The 21615-nt window shown below is 38.0% G+C and overlaps 1 protein-coding gene across 1 annotated transcript in view; it reads right to left on the bottom strand.

The window, feature by feature from the left end:
• MAN1A2 (mannosidase alpha class 1A member 2) overlaps positions 1-21615 on the bottom strand; it is a 144283-nt gene that overhangs the window by 80445 nt on the left and 42223 nt on the right. Inside the window, exon 3 of the mRNA XM_086759953.1 lies at positions 14287-14383. Coding sequence (XP_086616079.1) covers positions 14287-14383 — 97 coding nt within the window. The remainder of the gene's footprint in view (positions 1-14286; positions 14384-21615) is intronic.

Raw genomic sequence — 21615 nt, 5'->3', positions numbered from 1 at the left:
AACCTGATGTAGCCGAAGATGTCCCTGATCCTTGCAGGGGGGTTGGACTAGATGACCTTTGAAGGTCCCTTCCAACCCTAACCATTCTATGATTGTATGATCTTTCCTAGACCTACAAATGTCCAACAAAACATTACTGAGCAAAGTCCCTTCTGCTCACACATGCCTCTTCCCTGAGCAGTGATGGGTGCCTGTTTCTGAAATGCCAATCAGTATGGGTCTAAGTTTCTAGACTCTATGTGAGAACTTAACTATTTCGTACCATGGTCTTCTAACAATAGCATTTATATGCCAATTCATACTAAATTATTTGTTTTTCTTTTTTATTATTAATAAAAGTAGGCTATTTCAAACAAATTTGGTTTATTTTTTCTTTTTTCTTCTTAAACATATGGTAACTAATCGTAACTGCACACTAATACTTCTTCCTTGAGGAAGACTCAGAAAAGCAATCTTCATTTTTTAAACCTTTTGGGCCAAACACATTTCCAAAAGGTCAAGAGATGACAGACAGTATTTTGCAACAGATTGTGTACCCAAGTAATCTTATTTTAGTGTCAATCAGGCAGCACAACACAAGCTAATTTCATACCCCTGGGCATTGAGGGGGAAGAGTCCAAAATGCAGAATTCATACCCAGAAGTCTTGTAGACACAAGACGAGAGGGCACAGCTGAACACAAGGCAACACAGAGGCCAACAGAACTAACATAACACCTTGGCTGCCCCATGTTGCAAGACGAGTACAACTTGAAACCATTTGTCAGCTACACTGGGTTGGGTTAGAGAGCAAAATTAATTAACTGCTCTCACCTTCTTTCTTGGAAGACTATGTGGAGAGGATGTCATTCTTAATTTGTTTCTAAATACTAGCTTCCATTGAATTCTTCTGTACCTGCTGAGGTTCACAGCCTAACCAGAACAGGCAATAATGGTGTCATAGCTGTCTTCCTCCACTTAAAATGCACTGCACTACCAGAAGGCAGCAGCAGGAAGAAACAGCAAGAGTTCAAAGATCACTGGCCTGCACTAGAGTCACACATGGTGCTATAGGGAAAACAGACTAACGGACAGGCACATGTATCTGCCCCTCCTGATGTCAACACAAACCATTCAGTCTAAAGTCACAAAAAGAAATCATTTTCCATTCATAATAAAGTATGGTTTTTTTCCTCTTCATAGCCATGCTAAGATCCATAAATTTTTCCTTAAAGGACAAGAGGACAGTATTGATAGACTTAAACTGCAGTTGAGGTCATTTGAAAAGCAACAAAGTAACTCTAAACTGAGATAATAGTTTAGAGGAGTATACACTGCTTACTACCACCTCAACCATATAGAGAGAACAGATGTGCCGCTGTGGTGAAAAAGGCTCTAAAACAAATTATAATAGAAAATAACACTTCTCTTTAGCTGAAGGCACTCCTCCCAGGGTCTGCCTCTGTTCAATACAAAGGCTCAGTCGGTCATGCTGCTCAAGATAATAACTGATTCCAAAAGGGCTCAGTTTTACAAGTGTCAGATTAGGAAGTTTCCTCTCCATATAATTATAGTTCTAGCTGATTGAGCTCCAAATTTAATGAAGTTTGCCTAATGAATGCAATGCTCATTCTTCTAAATAAAACAGAACATCCATCATGAGCTAATGGAAGGAATTTAGCAGTGAAATAGCTAAACTATTAACAAAATCATGCACACTCTCATTAAGCAAGAGTATTATTCCAAAGGACTGCAAAAGAGTAAGACAGATTTGTACTTAGGTAGACTTCAGTTTCCTGAGATTAGACAAATAATTCCTTCACTTGACAGCACATAAATCTACAGTCTGAAATATCTAGCAAATCATACGACTAAGTGTAAAGAGCAGGGCTATTCAAAGAAAAATGGTCTTCCTATCTAAAATTCTTTCAGTACGTCAAAGTGCTAGATGAAGAACTGGTTTATTTATACCATTTCAACGTCTCATAAGAGACTATCAAAGTACAGGGAGACAGATCATTGTCATGTGTTCCATGACAAAAGGAATGTGAAGAAAAGAAATAGTCCATTTTCATTATACGGTCAGAATAAGTATAGAGATTTAGAAAGTCTGATACCAACTGCAGGGTTGCCTGGTGTATTTATTATGTGGAGGCAGAAGAGACTATGAGCAGTGAGGTACTAGAGAAAATATGTGAAGCAGCACAGATCAATTACGATCAAAGACGACTATGGAAGTTTGAGACAGATATGTTATGTAAATAAGGAACAAGATGACAAATTAAAATTCTATGTCAGCAAACTGAATTCGTGCACTCTGAGTTGAAAAGTAATCATCAAATCGGTGCTCCACAGAAAGTATGATTATTTGATATGTGACCCATACCTACTCCCTTCTTCAACAAGTATACAACACACACAAATCTCATTACTTCTTCCAAAAAAAACACTTCCATGGGGGCCTTCATTAGCCTGAGTTGAGGGCTGAGCAGGTGTACTGGGTCTGGCTGAGATTAACTTCATCTTCTTCACAGCAGCATGTATGGTGACTAAAACAGTGACTAAAACAGCGTTGATAACACACCAGAGTTTTGGCTATTGCTGAGCAGTGCTTGCACACCGTCAAGGCTCTTTTTTCCCCCCTCTGCCACTCCCCAGTGAATAAGCCAGGGGTGGGCAAGAGGCTGAGAGGCAAGATAGCCATGACAGCTGACCCAAACTGACCAAAAGGATACCCCATACCATATAACATCATGGTCCATGATAAAAGCTGGGGGGGCGGGTGGGGGGAGGGGTGGTGTTAATCTGGCAGGCAGCCATTCCTCAAGGACTAGCTGACCTTCAGTTTGCCTTTGCATTACTTTTCTCCCATCTCACTCCTTTCCTTCACTTATTAAACTATCTTTATCTCAACCCAAGAGTTTTCTTGCTTTTGCTGTTCTTAGCCTCTCCCCGACTCCACTGAGTGGGAGACTGGAAGTGAGCAAGCGGCTGCATGGTGACGGGTCAACATGGCTGCTGGCTAGGGTCAACAGCAGGAGATCAGACTCAAGATAAAGCAAAACTGGAATTTGTATGGCCAGCAGGTTTCAAATAACTACAACTATAGATAGTTACATTTTTTTCTTCCTCTTTCACCCTCTGTCTGTCTGTCCTCTAACACTATTGTGTTAGAAATGTGTTAGTGTCTTAGAACACACTTGGCATCTACCCAAAGACCAGTTAGAGGAGTAACAAACCTGAAGGAAATGCAGATCAAATGGACCTCTAATTATCAAAATGCATGCTAGGCCACAGAAAAGCGGCTACAATGTCAAGGAAACCAGCCTAAGTGGAAAAATTACCATGAGGCTACTCTGTCTCCAAGTAAAGTCAGCTACAATAGGCCTAATAGGTGGATGTAACTATTCTTACCCTTCTACCTTACGCAGTGACTGAGAAGGAAATATTTTATTTTTAAGCAGAAAAGATAGTAGATCAAAAACCCAGAAGTGGGTCAAGGTAGGGTTTTAGTATTTTCTAAACCAGTGAAAAAGCAGGGGAATCTAATAGAGACTTTTTCCTGTTTACAAGGACAGCCTGTGGATACCCCCACCAGCCGTGCTTTGAAGAAAGCTGAAGGAATCAGCAAGATTTCTTGAGAAAAAAAAAACAAGCAGTTGGATATAGTAAAAGTATTTGGGCTGCTATTGAAGACAACTACCTCTATATCATACAAATAGCAAGTATCTCCACAACAAGGCATCCCTGTTATGGAAAGAAGTGTAGAAACCCCAGAAAGCTAACTTCTCCTCATAAGCATTAGAAGGCTAGAATCTATAGTTAGTTATGCATAGAGACAAGATCTGGATGTAAAGAAATGGCTTTCAGTCTCCAAACAGCAGAACCAGTGGGATGATCCTAATGATGGACAGAATCATAAGATACAAACAGACTTTGTGTGCCAGAAATAGTATTGGTCTCATAGCCACCCATATCCAGTTCTTTGTTTTTTTCAGGGCCCTAGACAGACATCATTTACTGGAAGCAGAATCTACTCCTACGGGTGCAGAACGCCTTTGATTACTTGTATGTTTAACTGGAGTTGTGGAGAGGATCAATTTGCAAAAGGAATCTATGAGAATCAAACTCGCAAGGGATAATTTAACTTAAAAGTTAAATTTCCACTCTGGCAGGTGACCTGAACTTCAGAATGGTCCAGCATTACTGCCAAAGCAACCTGACAACTGGGGTGTTCCCAAGCATAAAGCAGATCCTCCCTGTTCCATTGCAGATTCCTGAAACAAAAGAGGAGGTGTAAAGTCACCTCAAGGTGACCTCTTGTCACACTTTGAACCTAAAAGACTAGTTCTTTTTCACACAGGCAAGTGTTTTAATTCCTAGCAACAGAGCAAAAATGCTTCCTTGATAAACTCTGACATTAAACACGGAGTTATTGCCATCTTAAAAAAAATAAATATTCTTGTTATTGATATTCCTGCCTGCCCAGCTTCAGAATGCCTGAAAAATGCAGACTGTACTGAACTAGGGAAGTATAGCAATTTCTACTCAAAAAGATTCAAAGAATTCAAGTTTTCAGACTGTAGCAACAGGATTTCTTAATGTGATAGACAATTACAGACCTGGTAGAAAAAATACATAACATGAAAACTAAAAGCAAACAATTATCAACCCAGTTTTCTGTACCTCTAATGAGACTCTGGCAATAAAGCTGTCACTACTGAAGCATGCCACCTATAAAATATCTTAATGACTCACAAGGAACAAAATAATGTTTAAGAAAATGAATTAAAACTTTTGAACAATGGAGTTTAATTCCACTGTGAGAACAAGTGCCTCCAAATTTGTCAATGAAACCATGTATTTCATACAAAGCTAACATATGATTTCAGCTCTGCCATATAATGCAATAAGCCTTTAAGTATCCATGAAGAAATCAATTGCCTTTAACATTTTAGTCTAATTCAAAAAGCAGAACAAAAAACTAAGCACGTTGATTGCTCAGTTCTGTTAAATTGCTGATAACAGACAACATGAAAAGGAGTTCCTAATCTTTTGTACTTGAAAGTGAAGTATTTTAGCATATAAATAATAGTAAATAATCAATTGTAATGCTTTAATTTTATAAATGAGGAAGTAATGAGAATGAAGCATTTTAGTGTATACTTGTCTTTGAATCTATTTAAAAGCAAACCTGAAGGTAGATGTCTTTAATCAACAAAATGCTGCTTAAAGAACTATGTCCTGAAGTCTCAAATTTAAAAATTTTGTCTAAGAATTTATACTACAGTAAACCTACCTCTTCTCTGCTCTTCATTTGATTGCTTCACTTTGCTCTCCAACTAAACCCTAGACGCTCTTCAGCTTAACTCAAAATTCATACACGTAAGAGTTGAGTTGAATGCAGTCCCTCTAGTACGAAGCCTGAATGCCCTCAAAACTAAATTTGAAGAGAGTTTAGCATATTAATACCAGATTGTTTAAATTTTCTATGTTTCTTTCAATTGTCTCATCCTTTCCATGCCCCTCCTCCTCCTCATTTTGTTTTCAAGCACAGACACAAAACTGAATTACTGTAGATAAGAGGAGGAAAGAGCGGACTGTATGCAGACCATAATTAAGATTAACGCTGGAACTACGATCTGAGTTAGTGGAAGGTTAAGACCTAGTGATGACCAAAGGATCACAATATCAGGAGAGAAAGATGAGGATGAGCTTCAGAGCAGGAAAGAAAGGAGGGAGAGATGGCATTAAACTGAGCACAAAGGAGAGGATAAAAGTGTATCAGAAGGCAGGCAAGCGTAACAGGCAACAAGTGAAGGGCAATGGCCATCAGCTACACATATGAAGCAGTTGATAAAAACTAACCAGAAATACAGATCTGGAGAAACTCCATTTTGAGAAATTAGGAAGTGGAAGACTGAAGGGAAGAGTACCTGTGAATGATGGCTCAAGGGTATGCAGAACCTAAATACAGGCAGCAGTCAGTTAAACTCAGTAGCAAGCAAAGCAAGATTAATATCTGACAGTAAACAAGAGAGCAAGATGTTATCTGGACTTGTGACTTGAGTCCAGAGATCTTATGTATGAAGCAAGCTATGTATTGATCTTCCAAGACAGTAAAGATACAATTTCTGGCAGATAATTGTAAGCTAAACTACTTTGTCAGCCAGGTAGGAGGAAAAAGATCACAAGAAGTGCACCTCTAACAGTCATCATGTCACATACATTTTTCCATCTTTAGATAAAAGCTTGGGCCACTTCCACACATTTTGGTCCAAAATGCCTTCTAAATTTTCTTTAAGACAGTTAAAGAGGAGCCGATTTCAGCATGGTAGCCATAACACTTCATTAGATGATGCAAAACTTGAGTGAACAATATCAGTGTACTGGGCACAAGTGCAGTGCTGCACTCCCATGGTTGAACTGCTGCTGAATTGCAGCTGCCTCCCAGCTGGCTTCAGATGACAGGAAACCACACTTGCATCTGCCTCCCACTTTGTACATGTGCAGAGAGCTCAGTTTGCTAATCCTTATTTAGTTGTCATGCCTGTCTACTTAGTATTTTAATACAGTCCAAAACACACTGAGAAATGCTCACTTACTACATGCTTTTCCTGCTCTTGCATTTCTTCCCTAGGTACCTGCTGTGAGCAATTTTCGGAGGATGAGTAATGATCATGTTTGATCTTTCATCTGACCTGAAGGAATTTTTCTAGTGTTATCAGAACATTATTCTAATTCCAAACTCAGCCAGCAATTCTTGAGAGTTATGTTATTTCTGAAAATTGTATCTTTCCAAAATGTGTGTTACTGGTAAAAAAACCACACACATTCAATGCACACATAATATTCAACATTGTTTCAGTGTAGTCACTTATTACAGATTTTGCAGATAACACGGTTGCACAGACCTGTGCTAAGGTCAGTTTCATTTATTTTAAAATTGAATAGAACCTTAAATACAGAGATTGGGCTGAAATTTGCACCATTAAAATGACCTCTCTTTACTAGTTAGTGTGAACAGATTTTCTTTCCCCTTTCATTTGCCACAAAGGCAGTGATGGGTAGATTACTTGTGCATGTACAGTTAAGATAAAAACTGCTGTTTACCAAACAGTTGTTCTTCATCAAAACACAAAGTCAAGAACATATTTGTTTACATATATCTCATATTCCTTTTTTGTTTTCATTTATCCTTCACACAGATCCAGAGGCTGAAAATATGCACAGAGAAAGGATGTTGAGCGTACTCTTCATTAGCATTTTACAATGAGAAGACACAGAAGTTTTTAGCCATATTTTCAAAAGGTCATCCCTCAGTCTTTAGGGTATATCATCTAGTTTCTTCCCAGTAAAAGTGTTTGTTTCCATAACTTTTATAAATTCGCAGGTTATTTGGCAGCTAAAAATATCCCAGAAAAAAAAAAAAACGGCCCATGAAACCTGACACCCTTGACACTCAATTACATGAACTTCAAAAGTAAATGGCAACTATTCAGATGACAGTGTCAGAGGAGCTCAGACAGCCCAATAACTGTTACAATGACAGATGACAAAAATGTCTAATAACCTAATTAATATTTCCCAGGGTGATTTAAAAAAAAAAATCAGTTAAAGCATTTTCTTTTAGTGGTTACAAGAAACACTCCACCTCTTGTTTTCTAGACCACAAACTGGACAAAGAAATCACATCACTTTCCCAAGTTATACTGTATTTGCCAAAGGTACTGGAAAAACAGACTCCTTCGCCTGACTCAGCTCCTTTTCGCAACAACCCGTGCCCTTGCAGTCTGACAAATGCATTTTCTCTGCCGGGCTTGGGAGCATCCTGCTCTCCAGCAGGGCAGAGAAATGCGCTGTCAGATCTCCATTGCTTAGCAACACAAAGATCTGCAGCAAGAGCTTCCCACGCTGCAGCACTGGACAGTTGGCAGCTGGCTCAGCAACTTTCTCTCAGGTCACAGGGATTTATCAGTGGCACTGGTAGCAGAAAGCTGAGACGACTGTGCAGCAAGTCAGGCAACAGGACACACTCAACAAGGTGGAAACCAAGCAGTTCACTGGCAAGTTAGAGGGGGAGGAAAAATAAATCAGCTCACTAGCTGCCCCAACTAAATCCCTGAGTTGTTCCCTTGGTCACATCTTGCTTGTTAACCAACATACACCTCAAAATTTCATTTTCCCATATGTATGAAGCAGTAGCACATTATATGACACTGAACGTGCCAGACAAAAGTCCCTCATAAAAGAGAACAGCTGTATTTGGTAATGTATTAGGGAAGAGATATGGCACTGCACTGCAGCCTTCAGACTCTACTAAATAATGCAAATGCAACCACAATGTGACTTCATTGACAATTTTCCCTTCCTGCCAGAATACAACATTCCAAGACAAAGCCTGCAGACATTACAGATTAAATAAACCGTTTGCATGGCACATGAGCTAAGAGAATGTGAAAGGCATGAAAGCACTATAGATGGGTGAGACAGTTCTAGTGTGACAAAATGCAAAATAATAATTTCATTAAATCCTTGTGCATGTCTGTATGTAAGTGTCTACAACTCAAAAACACCACATCATTATTACTTAGGAAAGATCTTTTCACACCCTTCAAAACATATCTAGACATATATGCATACAGTATCAGTTTGTCTTCACTTAATGCAGCTCATCTCTAGACAGAATACGTCCAAACGTAAAGTTTAGAAATGCACTGCTAGTAACATGGGAAGTTCATAATTTTGCAAGAGTTTGTATCAGTACTTTGTCACGTACTTATTACCTGACAAACTGCACATCTTCACTTTATTCTTAGATAGTTAACACTCCAAAAACAAAACAAAAACACACATCATAAATTTCAAAACTCTCATTTCAGAAAGCATCAGGTAAGATGATAGTCCACCATTTCTAGTTTTGCCGAGGACAATGTTGTGAGTTGCCCAAGGATTGTAGTCTTTTTTCTTTACTTTTTTTCTCCTTAAAGTCATTCAGGTTCTCAAATAAACTTTGTTTTATAAAATTAAAGATTGAAGACTCATACAAACCCACCAGTACAAACTGCTCAGTTTAACTCACTAGAAAGCATCCTCAAAGCTTGTGCTACAGTAATTAGTCCATAAGATATTGAAGTAAAAGATAGCACAAATACACATAGTTGAAAACTCTGAAGCATTTCCAGACTGAGTATTTTTAACAGTGTTTCCATAAGATACTAATCTAGGGGTCACCAAACAAATGCAGGGACAAATAATCTTTAAACAGCATGTTTCAGACCTTTACTCTGATCCTCAAAAGCAAATCCAATCAGATTTCATTACAGCAAGAGAATCCTACAATACTATTAACTACTCTGGTTTTCACTAAACCCAGAAAGTGCTTGCTCATTATCTTATATGCATCGTTTTCCATCAGCCTTTTCTCTTCATCCTTTATGTTCTTATGAGAACTTGACCCAGATTCCATACAAACCCACTTCTGCAATAACGCCCTGCGGCCGCCAAACAACTATTCCATCAAATTAAGTAGCCCAACAAAAAAGTTTTTTTTAGCTTAGCTGCTACAACCACCAGTAGAGCTGCAAATAAAAATTTAAACTGGAAAGAGAAATTATACCTCTCTGCTATACTTTCTCCTTGCCTTTTATACTTTACCTTATAGGGTAGGAATAAATAATGAATCTTGAGACTACCGGCCCTTTCAAAAAACAGGCAACTTTCACAAAAATAGGAGCAAGTTATCACCCTGTTTCACCAACACAGAACCTATACAGGTTTGAACCATGTGTCATCTAAATGTAAGTACCTTTAAAAGCCCACCAATTCCCAGTCATACTTTCCCAAGGCAGCACCATACTACTAATGCTGTGACACAGCTGTTGGAAAGGTACTATTCAAGATATTAACTACTGACTGACTACACAGTTTGATGAGCAACATTTTAGCAGGCTCTCTTTTACAATTTACAGTCACCAGGTCAGACATCTCAAAAAGACTGGCAAGTTTCTAGTCGTAGGTCAACTAAAGCAACCCCAGCAGGTTTTGTTATAAAAGTCAAACTAATAATTTGAGCAGCCCACAAATGTTCTTGCTGGCCTGCCCCAGTGAGGCACACAGCATATTGCTTTAAAGTTTACCATCTTCCTTTATTTTTTTTAAATGACTTAAAACTAAGACTTATGAAAGCAGAGCAGGCCACCTCCTCTTCCCTTCTCTGATCCCAGTCTGAACCCTGACAGATCTTGCAATGTTAGGTTAGGTTAGGAATTGATGTTCCTCTTGGCATAGATACAGATATAGACTGCTTTGGAGGGAAAGAGGAGTCCAACAGGGAAGTCAAATGGCTTATTTGCCTTCTAAATTTAATCGTGTTTACCTCACTTGAGAGTTATCAGTAAACTTGATTTCCGAAAGATTCATGCAAAGGGTTGCGGTGTCAACCAGTGATACCATCTCCTTACTGAATCTCACAGACATGCTATGAATTGAAATGGAAGTACAACAGACTGCAGTAATGGTAGAAAATAGTTTGGGTCAAATCATCTTTGAGATTAATAAAACCACCTTTTGTTGAGCAGCTTTTCATTAAAAATAGCATTAGATTTCAAAGAATTATGTCGTGCTTCTATAAAGGCAAATACCACTGGGAACAGTGTCATTATGGGTAACAGAGATTGGTAAAGTACTAGCAGTAACAATGCAGCCTAGACAGTTCTCAGTACTTGGTCCAATTTTTTTTTCCCCCTTCTCATCAACCACTCACCAAATCAATGGCAGTTGATTTTATTTTCGACTTTGTATATGCTGACACTATAAATTTCAGAAAAGTTTTTTATATGAAATAGCCTTGAACATAGTAATCATAACATGATTTGGCTAAAAATTAAATGGCATAAAATAGCATCCGGATTTTAAAAGGTCAAACACTTAGGGAATTGGCTGCTAGAGTTAGCTGGAATAAGAGGATGAGAAACTTGAATGTGGAGGAAGCCTGCAATTTATTTCAGACAGCAGTGCCAAAACTTCAAAGAACAAGCATTCCAAGGAGGAAAAAAAAAAAAAACAAACCACAAAACAGTAGAAGTCCTCCAGGCTCATTAGGAGACATGTTAGAAGTAAGCAGAGGAGGAATGGAAAGAAAATAAAAAGACTAGACTAAAACTGTAATTCAGAACTGCTTCAAAATATTGTGTCAGTCACATTGAAAACAAACACTAGAAAAAATCTTTTACTGTCATATAAAGAAAAAAAAAATCTCACTTCAGAGAGTCTGGGTTACAAACCAAGGCTGATCTAAAATTATACTTGGCAGATTAAGCAATGAAATTGCAAGTAAATTCAACAGCAAAGGCTACATGAACATACAGGTAAACATTAAAGATTTTCACTGCAGAACCAACTTCATCAGCTGGAAAAAATATAAAGGAAAGTCATGAATTAGAGCTAACATACATTAAATCACAGGAAGCTTCAGAAGATATTTTTCTAGTAGAAATGAAAGCAGCGCCAATGTACAAGGCAGCAAAGAGAAATCATCTAAGAATACTACACAATACACTCCAGGAACCTAAGAAATGTCCTCCTGTCTGTCATGGCAGAAGCCTGTTGCTCTGGTCTTCCCTGCAGCCTCACACTCTCCCCTTGCACTATGCTCACTACTGGCTGCATCTTAAACTCTTCCATTTCACTCTTCAAACTCCTCTTCCAGCCCAGATGCTTTTTTTCTCCTGAGTACACTAACTTGCTCATCTTCCCTCCACCTCAGACAACTCCACCTGATCCAGTCATTTTCTTTTTCTTTCTTTAAAAGAAATACCAGCCTTCACACCATACTGAAGTGAACCAGGTTCCAGTGAGTGAACAAAGCAATCAATGCCAGGCTAAGTGGTTTGCTCACTGTAAAGGTGAAGGGTCCATAGTGCAGACAGGGCTCATAAAGAAGCTGAAGTTATTCTACTATGGATTTAACTAGGCTTCTACGCACTACAGGTTTCTGGGGAGGGGGTTTATTTTTGGGCAGTTTTGGGGGTTTGTTTGTTTATTCTTAAGTATCACAGAAAAGGCATCTCAGAGGCTCTCCTTCCATTGCTGGGAGCAGGGGAAAGAAGCAGTACGTCCAGTTAAAGTTCTCCTCCCTTCTGCATGTCCAGCACTTATTCAAGGTTGTAGTTCATCATGCATATAAATTTGATGAAAAACCGCTTGGATGTAAAGAAAATCACTTGTTTATTTGGTAAGATACAAGAATGGTTTCAAGATAAAATTTAACAAGATCAGGGAAGGGACAGAACAAAAAAAAAAAAACCAAACAAACCCCAAACCAAAAACCCCTTAAAGTATTACAGAACTTCTGAAACAAGTCCTTTTACTCTTCTTTTGGAGTAGGTTTCCTCTGGGAGTTTACTTTTCGCCTATAAATGAAAACAAAAAGCTAACCAAATTTTTATTTAAGTCAAAATAATTTATTCTGTGTTCAAGCACTGAACACAGAAAACCAGACAATTACACAATCCTAATCTCTATTTCTACCACCCACAAGAAACAAATTCAAAGTTTAAAGCAAGATAAATAAACCAAATTCCAATTACTATGAGAACCAACCTCAAAGTCATTAGCCAACTGCCCTACAATAAAAGCCCATAAAATCTTGATTTCAAGCAAACTATTATAGCTAAGATAGAATCATAGAATCATAGAATGGTTAGGGTTGGAAGGGACCTTCAAAGGTCATCTAGTCCAACCCCCCTGCAAGGAGCAGGGACATCCCTGACTAGGTCAGGTTGCTCAGAGCCTCATCCAGCCTGGCCTTGAACGCTTCCAGAGATGGGGCCTCCACCACCTTTCTGGGCAACCTGTTCCAGTGTTCTATAACCCGCATTGTAAAACATTTTTTCCTAATTTCTAATCTAAATCTACCCCCCTCTATTTTAAAACCATTACCTCTCGTCCTATCGCAACAAGCCCTACTAAACAGCCTCTCCCCATCTTTCTTGTAGGTCCCCTTGAGGTACTGGAAGACCGCTATCAGGTCTCCCCGGAGCCTCCTCTTCTGCAGGCTGAACAGCCCTAACTCTCAGCCTGTCCTCATACTTAATGTATACACAGTATATTCACACTCATTCTTGATGTAAAAAGTGGTTATGATAAATTTGTACCTTCCTCAGATTCCACAGAAACCCTCAACAAATTCAGAAAACCCTACCCAGTCTCAGAGCAGCTCTCCTGTGTATATTTCAAAATAAATGCATGAAATCCATGGCTCAGTCATCCTAGGTGCTGTGCATTCTGGACCAATCCAGGCTTAACCTTTCATCACTAATACTAAGGTTGCATATTATACTAGAAGACAAAGCTAGAGAACCTCCAGGGCTCAGTCCTCAACAGTTACAAACAAGTTTTTTGAACCATTAGTCCTACTGAACTGGAGGGCTGGGGGGAGAAATTATTTCCTGGTTTGAATACCAATAAAATACTTGTCACTTTCCGATCACTGTTCTACTAATTCTATCCTAATGCCTTTACAGCAAAAGCAGTACTGCTGCAGATCACTGATATTTTAAGGAAGAGAAGCCATGTAGTCTGATCACACGTACACAACACAAGGCTATTCAATTTCTTGATCTTTACCTTCCTCATATTTCATACTATTCTCAACATCATTTGTAACACGCATATTCACACTCCATTGTTCAAATATCCTCGCTCTGTCCCTCAAATTTATTGAAAAAACTCTTCCCCTACCCTCAAATTTCTCTATTTTGAATGTTGTTTTCTTCTTTCATTTCAGTCTAGAGGAGGTTCAGAATCCACAAGTCACACATCAAGCAACAACGTTGCTTTCGCCTTACCCAGATCCAGCTACTTTATATTTCATCTAGCTACTAGCACATTTTTGGGATCTTGCATGTGCATTTTGTCTTGTATCACATTCTCATGCAATTAAACACAATGATCTATACAAGATGAGGGGTTTTTTTTTAATTATATTAATTGTATCCCAAATATCACCACTGCATTGTAACTTTTATTTTTTTATATATATGTGTGTACACAAAGTAACAACGCACATCAACACAGCTTAGCTTTTGCAAAAATAAGAACACTTTACTCCAAAAAAGACAGTTCAGTGAAGTAATTCATTAAAGTACCATTGAAATTATTGATACACTTTGTGATTCACACTTCAAAATACTTACATTAAAACATAATTTGGTAGGAAGTTTGAGTAGACTTTCCAAGAGGATAGACAGATAGAAAGATAGACAGAAAGATAAAAAAAACCAACCAAACAGAAAATACAGCCTACCAAATATGTTGGTGGAATGTCCTTTCCGGGCAATTGGTTTGAGCTCATTATGTCCCCATCCATATTGCCTATAATTGTCCCAGGCATGCTTCATCATCTAAGAGATAGAAAAAAATAGGATTCGATTACATTATAAAACTACTTTGTACGAATACAATATTTTACTCCTTATTTGAGACTTCATCTTTCACAGTCATCCCAGCATACTGATCATTTCTCTGCCACTATTTCTGTCTGTTACAGAAATCAGATTATACAGCATGAATAAATTTGGAATTAACTTCAAGTCTACTGGACTTGAGGTATAGAGCCTAATGCAGAGCATTAGGTAATTTTCTTGTTCGTTCTTTTCCTTAAAGAAATGCACAGACATTTACAAATTTAAGCACAAGGAATGCATTTAAGCATAAGGAATTGGTGAAAAATACTGTCTAATGTCTAAGACACTAACCAAAAGAAAAAAAAAACCTACCAATATCTGAAGCATAAAAGGGATTTATTTAGACTGTTGTATCCAAGTATGACTAAACAATTTTGTAAAAAGCATCATAAATTTTTAATTAGCAACTCCAACTTGACAAAGATACACTGTCATATAGCCTCTACCAAAACAAATGCCAAAAGCTGCAGTCTTTAGAAAGCACAATGAAAAAGCAGTATAAAATTATTAATGTTTGCTCCACAAAACATTCTCAACTCTTTTTAACAGATGTTTCCACCACCTAGTAAGCAAGCTACTTCTAAAAAACAAAAGGTCTTGTTGACCCACAAGTATTAATTGTACACATCAGCTGCTAAGCAGTGCTTACGGATTTGCTAAAACTTAAAATTCCTTGCTTGTTAGTATACAGCAGAAATTCCGCAGCTACCAAACTGCAAAGTGAATGCAGTCTAAAAAAATCAATTATTAGTTACCTAAACAGATCAAAGCAAGTAACAGGAAGAAATAAGATTCCAAAAGACAGTACCCCCCACACAAAAGAACAGTTAGGAACAAACCTGTTCTAAAACAACAGCCATGCAGCTGTATCCACATTATATGTATTTTTATATTGGATCTTAAAAATTACATTAAAATATTGTTAATGTAAACAAAAATCCCAAGAAAATGCATAGGACTTAAATAATGATCTCCACAAGTTTGAGAAATGCTAAGAGGAGAAACTATGCTAATGTAACTAACAGATCAACACTAATCCTTTAAGAAACTGATTACATCATGGCAAGTAAAGTTTTCACAGAATCATAGAATGGTTTGGGTTGGAAGGGACCTTCAAAGGTCATCTAGTCCAACCCCCCTGCGAGAAGCAGGGACGTCTTCGACTAGAACAGGTTACTTCACTATGATTTTCAAGACTGTAGTTTTCTTATTTTAATCAGAGTCATCATACTCATAGAAAACTGGAGGGCACAAGCAGATGCTAAGAAGTGAGGCGCAGCCAGTTGCCTTACCAGCACTACCTCACACAGTAGCAGCGCTCTTCTCTTATCGAGTTCAGGATTTAATGGAAGTCAGCATCAGTAATTCCAAATCTTTCAAACTGTATCTAAGCAGCCTGCTGAGACATGCAAAACAAAGTCCATGTCTCCCTACAACCATCAAGAGATCCCTGTCCAACCTACACAGCTGTAATTCCTCTGAACATAAAAGTCCCTTCACATTTCTCACAGCTCAGTTAACTCCTGCATAGACAATAATCTTGAACCACAGCAAAGGTATACGCACAGGCCCAGAAGCTGGGAAGCACTGCTGTGTTAAACTGACATCAACCTAGGCACAGATGTCCCTCTCAAGATGCCAGAGGTCCCACTCTACTGCTTTGTCATTCAAAGTCAGTACACATATTGCTTTTGGAATTTGTACTAAAATATTCTGACACCAGATTAGGCAATAATACTGCATCATTTCTTTTAGTGTCATGAACTTGTAATGTAAGAAAAAGAGGAATGCAAATATTATACTAAAAGAGAAAAGTCATTTCACTAGCACTAGCAAATTCCTTAGTGTTCACAAAGCACTTATCAAATTGACCAATTAATAGCTATTAGAACCTCAAGATGACTCAGGTAAAGTGATCCTCTCTTGACAGCTAACAACATTACAGCATGATAAATGCAATAAAAGCCTGATCACAGGCAGTACAGAAGATCTTCTGAGGTCTCTTACTGACATTATCAAGAATCAACACACAATTTTTAATGCAAAATTGTTCATTAATTTGATATCCTAGAATTGAGAATCACAGCATCATTCAGGTGGGAAGGGATCTCGGGATGTCTCTAGTTCAACCTCCTGCTCAAAGCAGGATCAGTTATGGGATCAGACTGGGCTACTTAAGGCTTTATCCAGTCAGGGTGAACCAAAGGCTTTCTCCAGTCACAATCAGACAGTCAAGGCCTCCGTGAAGTGTCCTGCTTTAACTCACAGCTTGCCAGTCCACGTTTAAGTCCTAAAAGCTCTACCTGGGAAAAAGACCAGGAAGGCACCAGAGGATGAAATTAAAGAATTACTGATCAGTAAGTTATATGCGAGTTTGATAACAGATGGATGTCTAAACAACAAGGTGACCATGACACAGCAAATCTAATCAACTTGCCTCCACATAAGGGAAATGGGGCTTCTGAGACCTTTGGATGCATCAAATAAATATTTAATGAAGGAGAATCAAATGACCATCGACATTTTAGCCTTGTACAAATCTCAAAGTGTAGGCAAACAGCAGTATAGATCAAAATCAGTCCAAAAGAAGCGCAACAGCTTGTTTCCTCATGGCAGAATGATAGTTGTGGAATATTTCACTGTCCCAGTTTGCTCTGCTTCTCGGGGGAAGGCATAGATTTTGTTGGACTATTTAGCTCGGAGGAACCCCAAGAAAATTATGGAAATTACAAAGCGCTACAAAATAATACATCATGATGTAAGATGTTTCCATATCCATAAGATCATAAGATAAATTTTCTCCTAAGATAAAATTTCATTAACATAGAAACTGTAAAGGAGTAAATTTCGCCAGAGTCATGAATTAATGCAGAAGTAACTTAAGAATGCACTGAGACCAGAAACTCTGTTGAACACAAGAGACTAAGACACAGTTCACTGCGTCATAAGGGCTGAGACAGGAAATTGTATTTTGAGAAGATTAAGCTACTCTGATAAATATGAACGCCTGTCTTGTCCCCTCTGCCTCCTCCAAACAGTGCACAAAGAATATGGTGTTCTAGCTCCCTGAGAATCTTTTGACTTCATTACACTAACTAGTCAACTGATTTTTTCCAGGTGAACACTGAACATTACTGTGGCACACAGCTCATTACTCTCCTTTACCACAAAGCTAGCAGACTTCACAATTTCACATTAGCAGAAATTACATGCAAGTGAGAAACCCCACAGCTCTTGTATACAATATCAAGTTTTGTAAGGATGATAAGCCAAGAGATCTTATAACAACATGGAGAATTCTGTTACTGCCAGAACTGGTAGCATGATATACTACAGACATAACACCTATACTATCAGGGGCAGCTGTGCACACAGAGACAGGAGAAGACAGAAGCCTCTACCAGCTAAAAATTTAAAAGAAAGATGTCACTTTGGCTCAGGAAGTACAAGCAATGCAAACTCCTGATCCGAAAAACAAGACTATCTCTATGGTTATGCTAGATAGCATTTGCATAGTGAAAGTAGTGAAAGCTGTAAATACTAGAAGAAAAACTGCAGGTATAGATAGGATTTTCTTTAAAAGAAAAACAAACTTGTCTTTTAGAGGAGAGAGAAGTCTCCGACACTGATAAGAACATCAGCATTAATGATAATAGAAAGAAGGTAAAAATACTTGCAAAAAAACCACTCCTAACCCTTAAAGAACCCATGACAAAGACATCTGAAGCTCAATAGATGGAAAATAACAAGTTGGTCCAAGCATGGACCAAAGGCATGCTTTGCATGAAAAAGGCAAGGTGTAGATTGCCATAGCTGAAATTTCCATACCTGATAACAGTTAGTCAAATTAAGTGCTTGAAGCTTGGTGGCATATCACAGAGAGATTGTAATCTTTCTACCAGAGAACAAACAGTTTCAGTGATGGACTTTTTACTGACACTTTTGAAGGCAAAATCATTCACAGGGGATAGTCCATTGAATATCAGTATCACAAATGTTTATTACAGCATGCACCATATACAATAGCCAGCAAGATGCTGTTGCACGTACAGCTTGATAATTCTATAAAAAGATTAATTTGGACTCAGCTGTAAAAAGCCAGAACAGCAAGAAGCAAGGCATGTTGAATGAAACTTTTTACCTACAAAAGCAGTTATCTAGATTATTTTACTTCAGAACATGTTCATGAGGTCTGATCCTCTATAGTCACTGAGAATTCAAGTTTTTATAAACACAGAGTGGTAATGATGTCTTTTGACAAAATCATAATTGCAACAGTAAAAGGTGGTTATAGTGATTGGAGAGACTTTTGTAACGAAATTATATCACTACAGCAGCATGTTAGAAACAATAATTCAAACCACAGATTTGTTCAAAAGCCCCTTTCCACTCCTCAAAAAGGGCAGACACCTAACAAACAGAAAATAAGAATCCTGAGAAATAAGCAAAAGAAACAACTGACTGGCAAATTGCAGTCTTTACAGGTTGTGCTTAGAAATGAGAAATCTACCCTCTTCTTGCCATTGCATCAGGAATGGGCATAACAGAGACAGCAAATCAGTTTTGCCATATGATTTCAAGAGGTTTATATAAACCACCTTCAAATTCTCCTTTAAAATTTACCAAGGACTTGCAAGACAAGATCACTGCTCAATTGGCAGATTAAAAATTAATAACCACTTTCCTACTGTCTGCAGAGACTACTTTTTGGAGGTTAAATTAAAGAATTATCTTTTCCTTGTATAGATACTCAGATTTCTGAAGAAACATAGAAAACTTAGACTATTTTATTCTTCTGGAAGCTACAAATTTCTACCTAAAGAGAAATTATTTCAGACATCAGTCTATGCCTCTGTCATGCATTTCTGGACACTGTCACTGGAAAAGTCTGTTTGGAACATGTTCCTAACACACAGAAAGCTGGGTTTTCTTTTACTGATGAATCTGGTAAGAAATCCATTACTAAACCAAAACTAAAATGTTTATCAAATGTATGCAAAGTGGGAAGTTGTCCTTTTTTGTTGGCGTTAAATAACTGAAGTCTAAGACGCTCGATGGAGCTAAGGGGAAAATACTTCAGTCTGGTGAAAACTGGAACAGCAGATGTAAAGAGTCTAAACTTAGAGAGCTTATAATAGTGAACTGACTGTTCAAGTTTGTAGAAGAAAGCCAAATGCTTTTTTTCTAAGATGATGAGTCAGTAGTTTCGACCTTGTGTGTCCTCATGGTTTCAAGAGAAACTGGTATTCATGGATTTGACTGGTCCTGTGGTGTTCAGAAAACTAGAACCTCTCAGACCATCTTTGTTAACAATTGGGACTGCACATGAGCCAACAGAAAGCAGTTCCTTTCTTCCAGTCTTGCCTTTTCAGGCATCAACGTAAAAACCTTCATCAGCTTATCCCTGCACCTCTGCCAGTTTTACTATATTCTTTTTGAAACTGAGAAACTAGAACTAGATGAAGCACACAAGGCAGAGGCACCTTAGCCCCACACACTACCATAAGAACCTTGCCTGTTTTGCTTGCCTTTCCTAAAATACTGAATATTTGCTTTTTGTCTGCTATTGAGCACTGCAGCGACATTTCCAAGGAACTATTATAAACACAGGCTCTCATTCTCAAGTGGTAATAAGTCACCTCACACCTTTTCATATTAAGCATGAAGTTAGAATTTCTCCCACTCCAGCCCCAATATGCATCATTTTATATTTAGCTGAGAAATAAAAGGGGAGATAATTACTCAGTCCCATAAGATTTTTCCCCAGTTCTTCAGTCTGGACTCAGTTTTCTATTCCAAATCTCCATGTTGGCAGCAAAGTTGATCACACTATTACTCATCCATTTTCAAACTCTGAATATTTATTTGCATAATTTAGAGCACGGTTCCCCAGCACAGGTCCTCCGTGGCCTCCAGCACCATTTATTTGTACTCTTCTCTTTCCTGCCTTCTAACCAACTTCTCAGGCAGAGACACAATCCTCTATCCCATGGCCACTTAGTTCAACAGCTGTTAGTGATGAACCTTGCCAAATATATATATATATATATATATTTAAATTATGTATATAACCATATCTCCCTTGTTCACATGCTTGTTGACATTTTCATGGATCTTCTACAGCTTTGTGCATCATGCCATCATTAAAAATATAATGGGAAATCTTACATATGTGTGTGCTCAACAATTCTATTCCCTATTCTAGCATCTGTTTATCTGCAGCTCTTCATCAGAAGAGGGGTGTGCAGTTCTTTGGTCTCCCCTTGAATCAGTTTCAAAAACTGATGTCTTGTAAGCCACTTTCTAGTCCTCTGGTGACAAAGCGGAAAATACAAATAGATGACAGCAATGCAAATCAAGAATCCAAACTAAGTCAGAGTAAACTATTGCAAGTTTCAGATATTACAGTATTGTATGCAGAAGGTCTATGTCCTAATGGAACACACCAGAAGAGGTTACTCATCACCTACAAGTCGCTCACATTGTGTATCAATAATATCATTAATATCAATAACTCTGAGATGTAACATCATCAGGAAAACTGTGTGTCAGAGAACACACTGCTATATATTCTATGGAGTTGCTCTGGGAAATACAGAGGCGACTACAGCAGAAGTTATGCAAAGATGACTAACAAGCAGTAGAATTTTTACTGTATTTAAGAGGATGCTCTTGCTTTCCAATCAAAGTCTCCATAGCCGCAAAAACACACATTGTCACTAGTATAATAGATCTTGTATAATTTAACATAGAGCTCTCTTCCATCTAGCCATAATTCATGATTTTTGCTACTAACATTGCCATAGTACAGGAATAAATGGCACATAAACACAAAATTTAAAAAAAAAAAACACAAACAAAAACAAACAATAGCAAGATCAACCAGGTATCATGGAGCCTTTTGATTTACCCAATTCTGAAGATAAGCAATTTACCTGAGGTTTTGCTCATTTTTGTTTGGCTGATTATATTAGGGAAGTGAAGTATTCCCTTGTTTTCTTGATTTTATTTTGCATCTATGAATTTTAAATACATCAGTGTGCTGAAAGACAGGTTCTTCTCATAATGGTCTGGAAAAAAAGGTATCTTTAATAATGAAAACCTTCTTGAATTTTTAACATGCTTCCAATAATGCACGAGTGCTGGAGAATTCTGTAATTGCTACAACT

The sequence above is a fragment of the Chlamydotis macqueenii genome, chromosome 1, assembly GCF_036417535.1.
Source record: "Chlamydotis macqueenii isolate bChlMac1 chromosome 1, bChlMac1.mat, whole genome shotgun sequence".
Lineage (NCBI taxonomy): Eukaryota > Metazoa > Chordata > Aves > Otidiformes > Otididae > Chlamydotis > Chlamydotis macqueenii.
The sequence above is the reverse complement of the archived record's forward strand: the minus strand, read 5'-3'. Positions and strand labels throughout refer to the sequence as shown.